Genomic DNA, 16,917 nt, shown 5'->3' with positions numbered 1-16,917 from the left:
TGTCTCAAGCAATTTTCATCTGTCTCATTTCACTTGTTAGTGTTACAGTGTGTTAATAGTTATATATTCCAATTGACTGGAATAATTAAATTTTAATAAAAATTGTAGTCATAGTAATGATATGTCTAAACATTCCCTTGTATCCCCTATATATCTCTGGTGTCATAAGCCTCTTGTTCTATATTGTATGACAGTAACATCTATTTTAAATTGTAGTCATAGTAACATCTTCACTGAAGCTACATCACACTTATATTGATACAAATATTAAAATCCAATATGCCATTGTTTTATAGCTGCAGGATTACATTAAACATAAAATGTTTTGGCACATTTCCCTGTAATTAAGCAGTACATATTTGTTTTCTTCTGAAACCCTGGGTTCTGTAGTAGAATCTAAAATACATCTTTGAACAAGGTTTGGCAGTGCAGTGTCCGTTTATAATGTTGAACCCTTTAAAAGTGCCATGTGTAAAAATTGAGTTAAAAATATCCAAAAAATGACCTACACGCATCAAAAGAATGAGAAGAAATAAGGGCGATGATGTCATTAAATAAATGTCAAGTTTATAGTGCTGCAGAGATATCAACCTTAATTAGCATTAGCATTACTAGCCACGGCCCGACAGGTGTCGTAATACCAGTTTCGGCCATGGGAGGCGATATGCGGGCAACATAACCACCAGCCAACCTGCAATACACGAATGACTCGCACGGCTTGTGGGCGTACTTGAAGCTGATGTCAAGCAACCGCGCTCGGAATCACAAATCAAATCCGATAAGAAAAGGAGCCGAAACAGAGTAAACATCGGCACTGCTTTCCATCGCTGGAGACAACTGATGGACTTGAAAGAAATGAGCTTCGACTCCGAACTTGCAACATTTCTTTTGGATTGGTAAGTAAGATGCTGTTAGTATTTCGCTAGAAGTTTGTTTTATATGTTTGCGTATTTTTTTCGGGAAGTTATAACATAGAAATGTATCGAAGGCTGTTCGATAAACGTGCTAATGTTAGTGATGGCTAACCGTAGCTGCGTTTGATAGTAAGCTAGCTATAACTTACCCACAGATCCGATCCGGTTTTCACCTGTTATCTACCAAAGCCCGTCTCTACCAAGCTGATGCTAAAATGTAACATTACCTAAGAAGCTTGAAATGTCTTCGCTGATAATGAACCCGAGAGAGAGAGAGAGAGAGAGAGAGAGAGAGAGAAGAGAGAGATGAGAGAGAGAGAGAGAGAGCGAGCGCGAGCGCGCCCCGGCCGCGCGCGCACTCACTCACTATATTCAGAGCGGTCAAGTTTTTGAAAGCGTGTGAAAAGAGTCAATTGCGTGTGTCTCACGGTGAATGCTTGAGAGTTGGCAGCTCTGGTTACGTTGGTTGGCGCTAGCTTGGTCAACATCAGCTGTCCTGATGTTGACCAATGATGTTGACAGAATGCTGTCTGTCAAATTAATTTAATTCAAATAATGTGTATATACAATTCAAAAGGTAATATGAAACAAAACGAATATGAACATATTCACTGGTAAAGGTGAAGGGGAGTAGCTTGAAGATGTCATGTTTCAAAATCACTTGATATCATTGAAATTATTTAAATTTTTTTTTTGTAGATTTTAAATGGAAAAAGGAATTTCAAAAAACCAAAATCGGACCGTTATTTGATTTTGATTTTGTCATTTTTCGTTTTTGGATTCAATAGCTGAAACTACCAAAAACGGGGAGAACCGCATTCTTTTTTTATACCGTTTCTTTGTTTTTGGTTTGAAACGACAAACGAAAAACAGGTGGTTTCTCGTTATTTTGTTTTGTGCTTCAAACGAAAAAACAAACTATCAAAACGTACACGGACCGTTCAAATACCCCGCTGAAAAGCTAAAAAGGGCAATCATGCAGTCCACAGCAACAGATGAAAACACTAATAAAACAGACAGCCAACAAGCCACCGTCAACACAAAAAGGGGAGGACCCGGACGTGATGCATCCCAGGCTAAACCAAACACGGCATGAAATACTCAGCACTCGCTGCTGATTGGTGCTCACATGTGTCAATCACAGCCATTTACCTCATTCATCCTATCACATAATGTTTGGTCGACCAATCAGCGGAGATGGGCGTTTCATTCCCGCCCACATGTAGAGATCGAATATTCAAGTTATTTGTTTTCTGTACTTGAACATAAAAACGAAAAAATGAAGCCAAATTCTTGATTTTTTGTTTTGTTTGAATGAATGAAAAACGAAAAATGTGCCGTTTTTTCATTTTTCAGGTTTCAATATTAAATTAAAAAACAAATTATACGAAGGTACACGGACCACCAGTACACTGAACCGAGAACCGTTCCTTTTAGACACGTCCGATTTGAGAAACGATGAGCTGGTGATACTGCGCATGCGTGGTTCAGCGTGAAGCTACCATCAACACAGCGCGTCTGAACTGAACTGGTTCTATTGGAGAACTGATTCTGTGCGAATGAAGGGCAATCTGGCGAAACGTAAAATGTATTTAATACCAAATAAATCGCAATGGATCATGTATAGTAAGTGGATCTTGGTTTCTGCGATGATGACGATTTATTTATTTACTTAACATTATATAGTCAAGACATAAATCCTCGTATGCACATCACTGAATGTTACTGTATTCGGGTATGTATGAGAAACACTGTAGCCTCATAAATGAAGCGTACATTTTGCAGATTGCGTCATTGTCCAGTATTGTATTGTCAGCAATTTATAAAGACGTTTTCATAATTGTAGCCTATTAACATAATCATTCAGGTGCATGTGTAATAACTTGCGAAAACTTGACTGCAGCAGTACTTCTGCATAGTCTTGTCTATACCAACCTGAATTCGTATTTTCATTCATATACGGTTTAATTACACAGCAGAATCTACCATTAACACAAAAACTGTACGAGCACTTTCAGTGAGAAGATGGGGGGCTCTTAAAAGAGCCTTTGGGGTGTTTAACAGCCTCCGACTGTTCTACTTGGAGCTGGTGTACTTGGTGACGGCCTTGGTGCCCTCAGACACGGCGTGTTTGGCCAGCTCCCCGGGCAGCAGCAGCAGACGCACGGCGGTCTGGATCTCTCGGGAAGTGATGGTGGAGCGCTTGTTGTAGTGAGCGAGACGAGACGCTTCACCGGCGATGCGCTCGAAGATGTCGTTGACGAAAGAGTTCATGATGCCCATCGCCTTCGAAGAAATCCCGGTGTCAGGATGAACCTGCTTCAGCACTTTGTACACGTAGATAGCGTAGCTCTCCTTCCTGGACTTTCTGCGCTTCTTTCCTCCTTTAGCGGCGGTCTTAGTGACGGCCTTCTTGGAGCCTTTCTTCGGCGCGGACTTCGCTGGTTCAGGCATGATGCTGCTGACGAGTCAATGATCAGAAAGAGCCGGACAGGGGCACTTATTCACTCGCCTATGCTAATGTACACAGAGACGTGAAACCTTCTGATTGCGTGTTTCAACAGAACAAACCCATAAACCCTACTGTGATTGGACGACTCCAAGTATTACTAGCGGAACGAGGGCCAATCACAGACGGTGAAATGATAGCCCCGCCCACATCTGCATGTTTGAACACAACGTGACTTACTTTGTTTCAATTCCCGCTCTTTTTGTTGGTCATAAAAACCCTACCAGAAAACAAATGGGCTTCAAACATCGTGGTCTAATTTTGAAAACCCTTATCAAAACAATTTGAAGAACAGAGAGCAATAAGGATTATACAATTATTTTTATTACTCTCCTGTTCTAAATGCCATTGACAATCTGATTGCTTTATCTTGTGTGTGTAAATTTAAATCTCTGCTGAGAAGACATAATACCACCTATATTCACAGTGCTCTACACACAAATATTAACCTTTTTTTATTTTTAAATAAGTGTAGTAATGATAATACTGTTCTCATGTAAAGCACAAAACGGCAACATTGACTCTTTATGTGAGAGTGTGGGTGGCTCTTAAAAGAGCCTTTGGGGTGTGACGCAGCGGCGGGTTTAAGCGCGCTCTCCGCGGATGCGGCGCGCCAGCTGGATGTCTTTGGGCATGATGGTGACTCTCTTGGCGTGGATGGCGCACAGGTTGGTGTCCTCGAACAGACCGACCAGATAAGCCTCGCTGGCCTCCTGCAGGGCCATGACGGCGGAGCTCTGGAAGCGCAGGTCCGTCTTGAAATCCTGAGCGATCTCTCGCACCAGACGCTGGAAAGGCAGTTTGCGGATCAGCAGCTCGGTGGACTTCTGATAGCGGCGGATCTCCCGGAGAGCCACGGTCCCGGGCCTGTAACGGTGGGGCTTCTTGACGCCGCCGGTGGCTGGGGCGCTCTTCCGGGCGGCTTTAGTAGCGAGCTGCTTCCTCGGGGCTTTACCACCGGTGGATTTACGAGCCGTCTGCTTGGTTCTTGCCATCGCTGCGATCAACTTTTTTCTTCGTTCAGTACGTAGAAAATGCTTTTTCTTTCTTCTGTGTCGGCTTTTAAACCATCAAACGGCCACGAGCTAATGATGTCATGAAGGAGCAGAGGCTTGTGATTGGCTGATGTGTGACGTCTGCCCATGACTGCTAGCCAATGACTGCGCAGCTTCTGTTTTCAAACGGGGCTGTTTGTGTTTCCCGCTCAAAATCGTTCATTTATTCATTCAACTTTATTTTCAGAATCAAGGTCAGTTAGCAAAACACACAATACAATACAAAACAGTACAATAACATTAAAAAATACTTTCTCATTGGTGACTGATAGCGCATCAACAGCATAATTTGACAACAGCATTATAATAGCATTCTGTGGATCATCCAACGGCAAATCAATTTATACATCAAATTGATTATTAAACTCTAAAAGCATTGTACTTCTTCCTGACAGAGATCACTTGCACTGCTCCATCTTGGTGTTTTCAGCAGGATCCTCATGCAGTCATTGTAAGCATCCTGAAGCTATGTTGCTGAGGAATAACATTTCTTTAGCTTGCGCATATAACATGCAGTGTTGCCTATACATATCATCACACCTTCCATTGTTACCGATATGACCCATTTTATCTATTTATTCTTTTTACACAAATTTAATGTCTGCCCTAATAAATACAAATATGGGCTATTAAGATCTCTAAGTTATTTGGTTCTGCATACCATGGCAACAATCTTTTTCGTGTTTTAATCCACATCATATCTAATCCCATAATCAGAACATATATTTAGCAGCTGTGTAAAACCAACAGTACTCGGGAAAAACTGCTAGATCACCAGCATACATATAGTGATTGACTATGGTTTTACACAACACTAGCTAAAGCAATTGGCCTATAGTTAAACAAATCTGTTACACTAATAAATCATATTGGGCAAACTTTCAAAATCAACAATCATTAAAAATGGTACGTGATTTAGATGGGTAGGTAGATTTAGATGCCCAATGTAGAATTTGTATTGACTGTATAATATTGTGAGCCTCAGCTGTACTTATGCAATGATGAAGTCAAGAGGTTGTGTGCCAGTCTTCACTTATATAACTGCCCATATGTAACAACAATTGACTAGATAACATTAGATTATCAACACAGAAATGCAGCATATGCTTAAACATTGAACATTTGTAAGACCTGCAGTTTTATTGACATAAGCTTCCATTACACAGAAGAGAGAAAAAAAAAAAAAAGATTCATACGCTTTCCATTGACATCCAGATGGTGTTTATACATTAAAGATGACTAACTTAAATGTACAGCAAAACACCAGCCATCTTCAATCTTAACGATATCAACTAAGTTAACTTTTTATGCTACAAACACTTTACTCAGCCTTTAAAGGTTTTCTACCAACACTGCTTTGGAAGAAATATTTATTCTTTGATTTAGATTTAAATAATATCTAGCCTTTGATTGTATTTGCAGTTACCCACACTTTTTGTAGAAATACTTGATTTGCATGGTGTAGCTAGCATTATGATTGAAATCGAAAAGGGCTCTTCATCAGATCGAGTAGGTGGCTCTTAAAAGAGCCTTTGTGTTTGAGGAGCAGAGGGAACTCGGTTTACTTGGTTTTGGCGGGTTTCTCGCTCTTCTTGGGCAGCAGCAACGGCCTGGATGTTGGGCAGCACGCCGCCGCCCTGAGCGATGGGTCACTCGACCCCAGGAGTTTGTTGAGCTCCTCGTCGTTGCGCACCGCCAGCTGCAGGTGACGGGGGAATTATGCGGGTCTTCTTGTTGTCTCTTGCGGCGTTTCCAGCCCAACTCCAGGATCTCAGCGGTCAGATACTCGAGCACAGCCGCCAGATAGACGGAGCTCCGGCACCGACGCGCTCTGCGTAGTTCCCTTTGCGGAGAAGTCTGTGAACACGACCGACGGGGAACTGCAGCCCTGCTCTGGAGGAGCGAGTCTTGGCCTTCGCTCTCGCCTTGCCGCCAGTTTTGCCTCTTCCACTCATATTCAACTGTAAACTATATCTTCGTTTACAAAACAGAAATAATAACTTCCTAAACTCCGCTATACTGCTTTTAAACGAGCGTGCCAGTCGCCCATTGGTTTAGAGACTGGTAAGATTTTAAACCAATCACTGAACTTCCCTCCAACAGCCAAAGCCACGCCTCCACAGATGGCGAGCGGATTATGCAGCATTTTAATTAAACACATTACAGAAAAAAAAAATAATAAAAATAATAAATAATACAGAAATTGTGATGGGGTGTTGAATACGTTTATATACAACATTAGTAAATATTGCTGTTCAACAAAAAAGTTCACTTAGTACTTGCACTACTGTCTGCTCATCCAGAATACTGAATGATTCATTTGTACACTGGAATATTTTCTATGCAGTTATTAACTGTCCATTGCACTTATAAATTATGTTCATATGCTCATAGTTCTGCTTATAGTGTACATACATAATCCATCTGTATAGTATGTTCAGAGTACACCTATCTGTATATCATGCTGATAGTATTTAAAAATCTGTAAATGATGTCATATTGTACTGTACAGTATAGTACTTTTGTAACATATTGTAGACACTGTATATTCTGTACTTCTGGTTAGATGCTAACTGCATTTTGCATCATATTAGTAAATGTGACTTTTTTCTAGATGCGTTCAGCATGTCATTCATAACTCAGATACAGTCTTTGGTAATAAACTTCCACTAAGAACCAAATTTAAGGACTTTCTTTTGCTCTTTCTTTAGAGTTTGTGGATGGCTCTGAAAAGAGCCGTTGGGGAAGAAAACAGAAGATTTTTATTTCTTCTTGGGAGCTGCCTTCTTAGGCTTGGCAGCTTTAGGCTTTGCCGTCTTGGGTTTGGCAGTCTTGGCTTTTTTGGGGCTCTTGGCTGCTTTCTTGGGCGCTGCTGGCTTCTTCGCCTTCTTAGGGCTCTTGGTCGCCTTCTTGGGGCTCTTCATCGCCTTCTTGGCGGGCTTGGCGGCGGGTTTCTTGGCCTTCTTGGGCGATTTCTTAGCGGCGGGCTTCTTTGCCGCTGCGCTCTTGGGCTTCTTGGCAGCAGCGGGCTTCTTGGCTTTAGGAGCCACCTTCTTGGCCGGTTTCTTCTTGGGCTCGGCTTGCTTCTTGCTGATCTTGAAGGAGCCGGAGGCGCCTGTTCCTTTGACCTGCAGCAGGACTCCTTTAGTCACCAGGCTCTTGATGGCGAGCTTGACGCGGGAGTTGTTCTTCTCCACGTCGTAGCCGCCGGCGGCGAGAGCTTTCTTCAAGGCGGCGAGGGACACGCCGCTCCTCTCCTTGGACGCGGACACGGCTTTGACGATCAGCTCACCGACACCGGGACCTGCTTTCTTGGCTTTGGCAGCGGACTTCTTCTTGGGCGCTTTGGCCGGCGGAGCGGCAACAGCTGGAGCGGTTTCTGCCATTTCTCTGAGCGGAGTTACAGTCTTTCAAACACTGAGTTCAATGAGTGTCGCTCGAGCAGCGCTGCGCTCTTAAACCACCAACATGAGAACCTTATAGACTCAACCCGCCCGCTCGGTGTCTGCGCGCCCCCGCGAGCCGCTCGCGCTTGTGTTTTGTTCTCCTACATTTAAGAGCAAAACTCGAGTGTTAAAACAGTTTGACGCAGTAGAAACAGAGTGAACAGCAAGCAGAGGTTCTTGTCTTTCTGTGGAGACTAAAACACGCGGCGAGGAAATGTTTGTTTTGCTCCGCGCAGATCAAACTCGAGGCAAGCATCAGACACGGAACAAAGCCGCGTGTAAATCTAAAGCCTTAATTAAGTGTAAAAGTCTATAACAGATTAAAATCATCCTCTGTGTGTTTCAGAAACAGTTTGAGAGTGATTTTAATTAAATGAGCATCAGTGAAGCGCGTGTGCATTGTTGTGTGCAGCTGTTGTTTTGTGCAGCTTGAAGCACACGCAGGTCCGGGGCTCCTCATTTTCGGTCAAGGGATGATCTGTCGTTTATTGAGCTGATAGACTACGACATATTTTTTTTTGTTTGTTTGTTTTTGGCTTTGCTCTCCGAGAAATCGTTCATTTTGATTGAACAGTAAACAGAGAAATTCAGACGTATCCAATTTAAAGAAAAACACACTTCACAGGCTACATGAAATACTAATATGGCAGATATTTTAATTCATTTAACAACAACTATAGTTATAATAATGTATATCTGATCACTTAAGTATTTTTTAATTAAATGCATCTTAATCGGCTCATGTATAAAGTTAGTTGCGGTAACGTTATTTTCCCTGAACAAAGGAAAGACTCCATCGTTTAAGAGACAGCATGTAGGGCAACATTTTCTTACTGTATTTTGACCACTTACCCAATATTAAATGCTAATTTTCAATAAAGTAATTTATTATATATGACCAATATATTTATATAAGACTGCTTGTTTTAATTTGGGTAGTGTAGGTAGTATCGTACTTAAATCAGAAGAGAAAGAGAGCAAACAGAGAAGTATAAAAGAATCAGAATCAGAATGAGCTTTATTGCCAGGTATGCTTACACATACGAGGAATCTGTTTACATGATAGAAGCTTCCTCAGTGCAACAGAATAACAGAACAAAAACACAGATGGGGTTTCTCCTGAAGTCCACGATCATCTCCACTGTTTTGAGCGTGTTAAGCTCCAGGTTGTTGAGAATACACCAGACAGCCAGCTCTTTAACCTCCTGTCTGTAAGCAGACTCGTCACCGTCCTGAATGAGGCCGATGAGTGTGGTTTCATCTGCAAACTTCAGGAGCTTGACAGAGGGGTCTTTAGATGTGCAATCGTTAGTGTACAGGGAGAAGAGCAGTGGGGAGAGAACACATCCCTGAGGGGCACCAGTGCCGATCGTACAAGTGCTGGATGCGAGTTTTCCCAGCCTCACTAGCTGTTGATCCACTGACAGACGGAGGTGGGCATGGAAAGCTGAGTTAGTTTGGGCAGGAGGAGGTTTGGGATGATAGAGATAAAGGCCGAGCTGAAGTCCACAAACAGGATCCTCACATAATTCCCTGGTCTGTCTAGGTGTTGCAGAACATAATGCAGTCCAATGTTTACTGCATCGTCCACAGACCTGTTTGCTCTGTAGGCAAACTGAAGAGGATCCAGTAAGGGTCCAGTAATGTCCTTCAGATAAGACAGAACCAGTTTTTCAGAAGACAGCCACAGGCCTGTAGTCATTTAGTCCTGTAGTTTTGGATTTCTTTGGGATGGGGATGATGGTGGAGCTCCAGGGATCTGTTGAAGATCTGTGTGAAGAGTATAATCTTAAAGTATTAAGATTATTAAGTATAATCATTATTATTCCTTTTCTCCACATTCTTACAATGGGTCTATAAGGGTTTTAAAAATTACCCTCTATGATATTTGAGGCCCATTTGTATTCTTGTATAGACTGTTGCCAACTCTCGTGAGACAAATAAGCAAACACAGACCAATATTATTATTATTATTATTATTATTATTATTATTATATGATTTATTATCATTAATATTATTTAGTATCAGTTATTTATTACCAATAAATGAGCCTGCAACATATTATACTGAAACCACTCCATTATCTGAAGAAAAAAAAAAAAAAAAAAAAAAAACTGAAGTTATTCTAGATAAATCAGCAAACTGCATCAAAGCAGGAACAAAACTCATCTCCAGTCACCTGTGAGCAGAACAGGATTGAAGAGATGGAGGAGAAAACCACAAGAGCTTCAAAGGGGAGCTGTAACATAGACACATATTTATAGCCTGCTAAAATATAGCATATTCCAACCAAATATATTTACTCTTAGTATTAGTATTAATCTTAGTATTTTTTCTCTTTTCATTACAGCCCATGATAATTAACACATTACAAAAACATTGTAAAAATTTTAAATTAGGCTGTCTTATAAAAGAAAGTCATACCACTCCTCTACGTCTACTACTATCATCATCTCTTTGATTACAGCGTCCCTTACTGAATAAAAATCACCTTCAAAATAATGAGCGTGAGGATCCATAATCACAAATGATTATTTACCAAGAGACATGGATGTATGGGATCATTTTGATTAAATATTTCTCATAAGCATATGCGTTTTTACATTTTAGTATTTTAGATAGCAAGTTCATCAAGGAACGTACAAAAGGTTAAATCTGCGTGCAAGACTGCTGATTTGACAGAAAACTTTTGTTATGCTCCACCTAAAGCTAATAAATCAACGAGATAATTTTGATCTTTGATCTAAGTACAGTTATGTGAGACAAGAATGTTTACGCTGCACTAAACTTTGACGAACAGCACTCCGATCCACAAACAAACAGATGAAGAGGAGGATGATGACGGTCCAGTGCATACGAGGAGAAAGGTTTGGAGTTTTAGTTTCCACATTCTTATTTTTTATGAATGTAACTGAATGTAATTACTTCAAGGATGTTGGAGTGTTGTTAGTATTATAATTATATAGAAGATTGTTCTTTTCAAATAATCTCATTTAACTAAATAAGCTAGTTGCAGGGATTTTTATGATGACAATGTGCTGCAATCAAATTTATATCAGTATGTCCTGCTTTTACAGTTGCTATGTAAGCAGACTTGTATGTACAGGTGCTCACCAACCAAAACACATGTAACTGACTTCAACAAAACAGAATCGTGTTGCATCTTTAGTTGCTTCTTCACATAGCATGTACAGATATACAGGAATAACTGAATATTTATCTTAAGTGTGCCACACATGTCTTTTAGCCTATGTTTTGTAGTAACCAAGAGAAGTGTCGTCCCAGAAGAAATGGCAGACGTTCCTGAGACACCTGTGAACACCGAGCAGTGCTTGCAGTCAGACAGTGGACTTCTTCTTTATTATGCTCCTCTGAATGGACTAGCAAGGAGCAGTTAGAGTCCGTGAGAAAGTGAGTTCAAGTACATGTTTGCACTGACCATGATTATACTAATATGATATTTTCTGCAACAATCTTAACTGAAGAGACAAGCTGACCGACAGGAAGCTGCTGTGTTGTCTCCTCTGAGGCTGGGTCTGTAAACAGTGTTCTGTTCTCGTCTGTGCAGCCAAAAACAGAACAGGTAGTACAGGTGCTGGTCATATAATTGGAATATCATCAAAAAGTTGATTTATTTCATTAATTTCATCAAAAAGTGAAACTTGTATATTATATTCATTCATTACACACAGACTGATATATTTCAAATGTTTTATTTCTTTTTAATTTTGATGATTATAACTGACAACTAAGGAAAATCCCAAATTCAGTATCTCAGAAAAAATTAGAATATAAATTAAGACCAATAACAAGAAATGATTTTTAGAAATCTTGGCCAACTAAAAAAGTATTAAAATGAAAAGTATGAACATGTACAGCACTCAATACTTAGTTGCGGCTCCTTTTGCCTGAATTACTGCAGCAATGCGGCGTGGCATGGAGTTGATCAGTCTGTGGCACTGTTCAGGTGTTATGAGAGCCCAGGTTGCTCTGATAGTGGCCTTCAGCTCTTCTGCATTGTTGGGTCTGACATATTGCATCTTCCTCTTCACAATACCCCATAGATTTTCTATGGGGTTAAGGTCAGGCGAATTTGCTGGCCAATTAAGAACAGGGATACCATGGTCCTTAAACCAGGTACTGGAAGCTTTGGCACTGTGTGCAGGTGCCAAGGCCTGTTGGAAAATGAAATCTGCATCTCCATAAAGTTGGTCAGCAGCAGGAAGCATGGTGTTCTAAAACTTCCTGGTATACGGCTATGTTGACCTTGGACCTCAGAAAACACAGTGGACCAACACCAGCAGATGACATGGCACCCCAAACATCACTGACTGTGGAAACTTTACACTGGACCTCAAGCAACGTGGATTGTGTGCCTCTCCTCTCTTCCTCCAGACTCTGGGACCCTGATATCCAAAGGAAATGCAAAATTTACTTTCATCAGAGAACATAACTTTGGGCCACTCAGCAGTCCAGTCCTTTTTTAAGCGAGACGCTTCTGACGCTGTCTGTTGTTCAAGAGTGGCTTGACACAAGGAATGTGACAGCTGAAACCCATGTCTTGCATATGTCTGTGCGTAGTGGTTCTTGAAGCACTGACTCCAGCTGCAGTCCACTCTTTGTGAATCTCCCCCACATTTTTGAATGGGTTTTATTTCACAATCCTCTCCAGGGTGCGGTTATCCCTATAGCTTGGACACTTTTTTCTACCACATCTTTCCCTTCCCTTTGCCTCTCTATTAATGTGCTTGGACACAGAGCTCTGTGAACAGCCAGCCTCTTTTGCAATGACCTTTTGTGTCTTGCCCTCCTTGTGCAAGGTGTCAATGGTTGTCTTTGGACAACTGTCAAGTCAAACAGTCTTCCCCATGATTGTGTAGCCTACAGAACTAGAGTGAGAGACCATTTTAAAGGTTTTGCAGGTGTTTTGAGTTAATTAACTGATTAGAGTGTGGCACCAGGTGTCTTCAATATTGAACCTTTTCACAATATTCTAATTTTCTGAGATACTGAATTTGGGAGTTTCCGTAGTTGTCAGTTCTAAACATCAAAATAAAAAAAATAAAAAAATAAACATTTGAAATATATCAGTCTGTGTGTAATGAATAAATATAATATACAAGTTTCACTTTTTGAATGGAATTAGTGAAATAAATCAACTTTTTGATAATATTCTAATTAAATGACCAGCACCTGTATGTTTTGCTCAAACTTTCACCATGGCATTAGAACTGGTACACCGTTGTCGCTTGCGAAATCAAATGACGGTGTCGTGGGTGGAAACTTACAGACTAAGGGGCGGTAATATTATAATGAGATCCCTTTGCCACGTCACCAAGGGAGTGAAATCAGACACGCTCGTTTTTTTTTTTTTTTTTTTTTTTTTTTTTCACATACTTGCAGAAAAAGGCTTACCAAAACAAAGTTACTGTTTTTGTCTTTTTCTTGTTTTTTGGTTGTTTTTTTTTCTGATTATAGAACTTAAAACCTGGAAAAGTCAGATTATCATGATATGTCACCTTTAAGAGCAACTCGTTCTTTTGTTTCCTCTTTGAAGGTAAATTTGAGGGAGCAGATGCTGAGGAGGAGGTGGATGATGATGATGATGAAGGTTTTGATGACAGTGAGGAAGAGGAGCAGAACCTCACTGATTCTGGAGATGAAGAATATACACCAAAGGAGGAGGACTAGCAGAAGATGATCTGCACTTGAGTTCCCAGAGCCAAGGTCTTCATACGTGGGTGCTCAAATCAGCGTTTTTGTTAGATTAGATTTCAAGAACAAAAGAATGTAGAAATGCAACACAAACACACAATCTGAATACAAAATAAAGTTTAAAGTTTATGAAGACGACAAAAAAAGTAACAAAAAATGCATACCGTGTATTAAGTCTTAAAGATTTATTCATGAATATTACAAATATATATATAATGTACGTTGTATATATATATATATATATATATATATAAAAAATGTGTAATAAATATTTTATATGATCTACTTTTATTCTACAGCATAAGCTGGGTAATGTTTACAGCTCTTTTATGGTCTATTAAATATATAAAATTGCTCAAATACAAAATTATTTGAATATGAGTGAATCTGTCTACAGTGATGTACTCTACACAAACATGAATATCAGGTATATGAATGAAGTTTGATCTGTTGATGAGAAACAGTTCTCAATGCAACAACTGCTACAATTTAGGCTTTAAATAAACATCGTATTACCATCTCAAACTCTACAAACTTTTAAATGAGAACATTGAACAAACAAAACAAACTACTCCGTTGACCTCAACTTAAATGGTTGAACCTAAAGTTTTAAGAACATTAGAAGCTCTTTCAGTGAGAAGATGGGTGGCTCTTAAAAGAGCCTTTGGGGTGTTTCACAGTCTCCGACTGTTCTACTTGGAGCTGGTGTACTTGGTGACGGCCTTGGTGCCCTCAGACACGGCGTGTTTGGCCAGCTCCCCGGGCAGCAGCAGACGCACGGCGGGGGGGTCTGGATCTCTCGCGGGAAGTGATGGTGGAGCGCTTGTTTGTAGTGAGCGAGACGAGACGCTTCACCGGCGATGCGCTCGAAGATGTCGTTGACGAAAGAGTATCATGATGCCCATCGCCTTAGAAGAGATCCCGGTGTCAGGATGAAACCTGCTTCAGCACTTTGTACACGTAGATGGCGTAACTCTCCTTCCTGGACTTTTTCTGCGCTTCTTTCCTCCTTTCGCGGCGGTCTTAGTGACGGCCTTCTTGGAGCCTTTCTTCGGCGCGGACTTCGCTGGTTCAGGCATGACGACGCTATTTCTTATTAAACTCTCAGAAATCAGTAACTATCTGTACCTCCTACAGGGGTATTTATTCACTCGCCTATGCTATTCTGATAGGCTGTGATTGCTTGTTTTCATTGGTCAAACCTATAAACTCGTATTTAATTGGACCATTCGAGGCATCACGAACTGGAACGAGAGCCAATCACAAGCGCATAAATTATAGCTCCACCCACCTCTCCCATGTTTGAACGACACCCACCCGACTGGGTTCCTTTGTTTCATTTTCTTTTACTGTCTATGCACCCACCCGACTGGGTTTCCTTTGTTTCATTTCCCGCTATTTTTTATAGTAATATTTTATATAAAAATAAAATAAAATAGTTCTAGATAAATATCATGCACAAGTGTTTAATTTTAAACCATTATAAATCCGTTTAACGGAAAATCAATCCGTTAAGGAAATCACAGAGGAAAAATGGCCATAAAGCATCCATTTTTTATATTATTGTGGTTTTTAATTTTTTGCTTTTTTTTTATTTTTAATATTTTACTGTTTAATACTGTACAGCTGCTTTAACACGATCTGGTATAAAATAACGGTGACTTGAGTTTTATAAGCTTTGGTACAGTTCATCAGAAATTGTATATTTTTAAAACGCCCTCCTTGTGGAAAATATAACATTCGCCTTTATTTTCTACATACATAACTTATCTGACGGAAATTTTTGATGTAGCTACTCCATTAAGCTTTAAATCAGTTACCATCATTTATATAATATATAAAAAAAACTTGTTACGCTATAATATTGTTCCTTTTTATTTTAATGACAACATAAATGCACTGCTTTAAAGCATCATTAAAATAACACAATCCTGTAACATAATTCCGCATCGCTAAAAACATTTATCATCTAAAACCAACAGTAATCTACTTATTTTGTGAAAGGTTTAGTAAATAACATAATCATTAGCTCCCATGTAGAGCATGAAAAGCAGCAAGATTATCCCTTTTTGTGAGAGTAGCTCTTTACTCGAGTGAGCTCTTTGGGGGTTTGTTCTTCTGATTTTAGAAACGTTTATCCTCCGAAGCCGTACAAGGTGCGTCCCTGTCGTTTGGAGCGCGTACACAACGTCCATAGCGGTGACGGGTCTTTCTCTTGGCGTGCTCGGTGCTAGGTAAACGGCGTCGCGGAAGTCTCACGTTCGGCACAGGAACACACCTTCAGCACCCCGCGGGGTCTCCTCTGTAGATCAGACCGGAGGATGCGCTTGACTCCGCCGCGGCGAGCGAGAACGACGAATGGCGGGTTTGGTGTGTCCCTGGATGTTATCTCGCAAAACTTTACGATGACGCTTAGCGCCTCCTTTCCCGAGTCCTTTACCGCCTTTACCTCTTCCAGACATGATCAGATGACTTTGTTGTTCAATCAACTGACAAAAACAAATATGACAAAACGTGCTACGGGGGAGACCTTTTACAAGTTGCTTTACAGGACCTAACTGAAAAACCAGCTGCGCGTCACATGACTCACCCCTCCCCCGGTTGTCAGAGCAGGAACACAATGTGGGTTAACGCCAATCTGATCTAAACGATGTCTATCCTTTGTTTTCGTGTTCAAAATATTTGTTTTAAAAGATTAACTTGATAGATATGATTTATTAGAGCATATGAAAATAATATTTACATAGTTGCGCATTGTTTGTCAGACAACTTTTAAAACCCCGAGGCGACGTGTGTATTATGTTTTGTTTCCTCTGTGTGTGTGTGTGTGTGTTGTGGGTGTACAAGGTTGTGCTCAAAACTATTCGTACCCTTTGTACATGTGATTAAAATCAACCAAAAAAAAAAAATTGGTAACATTATGATATCAATATTTTCACTAGTACACTATGGCACTACACTATGTTCTCCTGGAAATTATTCTGCTTAAAATACTCTCGAAGTATATTATATTCCCTTTTCCACAACAGGGTGAATAGGAGTTACCATTTCTACCATCAAGGCAATAATTACAAATTTCCAATCAACAGAAAATGTTACAAGTCTGCTTGTGAAAAGGACGTGTGTCTATTTTTGTCTTAAGCCTGGAACACACCAAGCCGACGGTCGGGCCGTCGGGCAGTTTTCGTGCGTCGGCCGACTAAATCTTCTAAGTGTGTTCCGCACCGTCGGCTGAAAATTGGTCCTCGTCGGCTTTTGAATGGCCGACTCGACATGT

The 16,917-nt window shown here is 40.5% G+C and overlaps 4 protein-coding genes and 1 pseudogene across 4 annotated transcripts; all 5 read right to left on the bottom strand.

Moving 5' to 3' along the window:
- Positions 1–2,942: 2,942 nt before the first annotated feature.
- On the bottom strand, positions 2,943–3,416 carry LOC109091919 (histone H2B-like). The gene has a single exon (XM_042754332.1). It carries the CDS (start codon positions 3,366–3,368, stop codon positions 2,991–2,993), a length of 378 nt encoding a protein of 125 aa, XP_042610266.1. The 5' UTR covers positions 3,369–3,416; the 3' UTR covers positions 2,943–2,990.
- A 544-nt stretch (positions 3,417–3,960) lies between these two features.
- On the bottom strand, positions 3,961–4,466 carry LOC122143729 (histone H3). The gene has a single exon (XM_042754327.1). It carries the CDS (start codon positions 4,416–4,418, stop codon positions 4,008–4,010), a length of 411 nt encoding a protein of 136 aa, XP_042610261.1. The 5' UTR covers positions 4,419–4,466; the 3' UTR covers positions 3,961–4,007.
- Positions 4,467–6,039: 1,573 nt separating this feature from the next.
- Positions 6,040–6,433, bottom strand: LOC122143735 (histone H2A-like). Its single transcript, XM_042754338.1, has 2 exons — positions 6,305–6,433; positions 6,040–6,177 (listed from the first exon to the last, which is right to left on the bottom strand). The coding sequence occupies exons 1-2, from the start codon at positions 6,431–6,433 to the stop codon at positions 6,040–6,042; spliced, it is 267 nt and encodes an 88-aa protein (XP_042610272.1).
- Positions 6,434–7,187: 754 nt separating this feature from the next.
- On the bottom strand, positions 7,188–7,927 carry LOC109093826 (histone H1-like). Its single transcript, XM_042754326.1, has one exon. The coding sequence runs from the start codon at positions 7,862–7,864 to the stop codon at positions 7,241–7,243; it is 624 nt and encodes a 207-aa protein (XP_042610260.1). The 5' UTR covers positions 7,865–7,927; the 3' UTR covers positions 7,188–7,240.
- A 5,976-nt stretch (positions 7,928–13,903) lies between these two features.
- On the bottom strand, positions 13,904–14,719 carry LOC109052819 (annotated as a pseudogene).
- Between the last annotated feature and the right edge of the window lie 2,198 nt (positions 14,720–16,917).

The sequence above is a fragment of the Cyprinus carpio genome, unplaced genomic scaffold, assembly GCF_018340385.1.
Source record: "Cyprinus carpio isolate SPL01 unplaced genomic scaffold, ASM1834038v1 S000006494, whole genome shotgun sequence".
NCBI lineage: Eukaryota > Metazoa > Chordata > Actinopteri > Cypriniformes > Cyprinidae > Cyprinus > Cyprinus carpio.
Note: the sequence above shows the minus strand (reverse complement) of the source record. Positions and strands in the feature narration are given on the sequence as shown.

What these genes read in the sequence shown, in the direction of transcription:
- LOC109091919 (XM_042754332.1), bottom strand. Translation starts at nt 3,368, where the DNA reads ATGCCTGAACCAGCGAAGTCCGCGCCGAAGAAAGGCTCCAAGAAGGCC.
- LOC122143729 (XM_042754327.1), bottom strand. Translation starts at nt 4,418, where the DNA reads ATGGCAAGAACCAAGCAGACGGCTCGTAAATCCACCGGTGGTAAAGCC.
- LOC122143735 (XM_042754338.1), bottom strand. Translation starts at nt 6,433, where the DNA reads ATGAGTGGAAGAGGCAAAACTGGCGGCAAGGCGAGAGCGAAGGCCAAG. An exon ending in AAGGGAACTACGCAGAGCGC is followed by an intron (nt 6,178 to 6,304) that starts GTCGGTGCCGGA and finishes CGTCACCTGCAG; the next exon opens with CTGGCGGTGCGCAACGACGA.
- LOC109093826 (XM_042754326.1), bottom strand. Translation starts at nt 7,864, where the DNA reads ATGGCAGAAACCGCTCCAGCTGTTGCCGCTCCGCCGGCCAAAGCGCCC.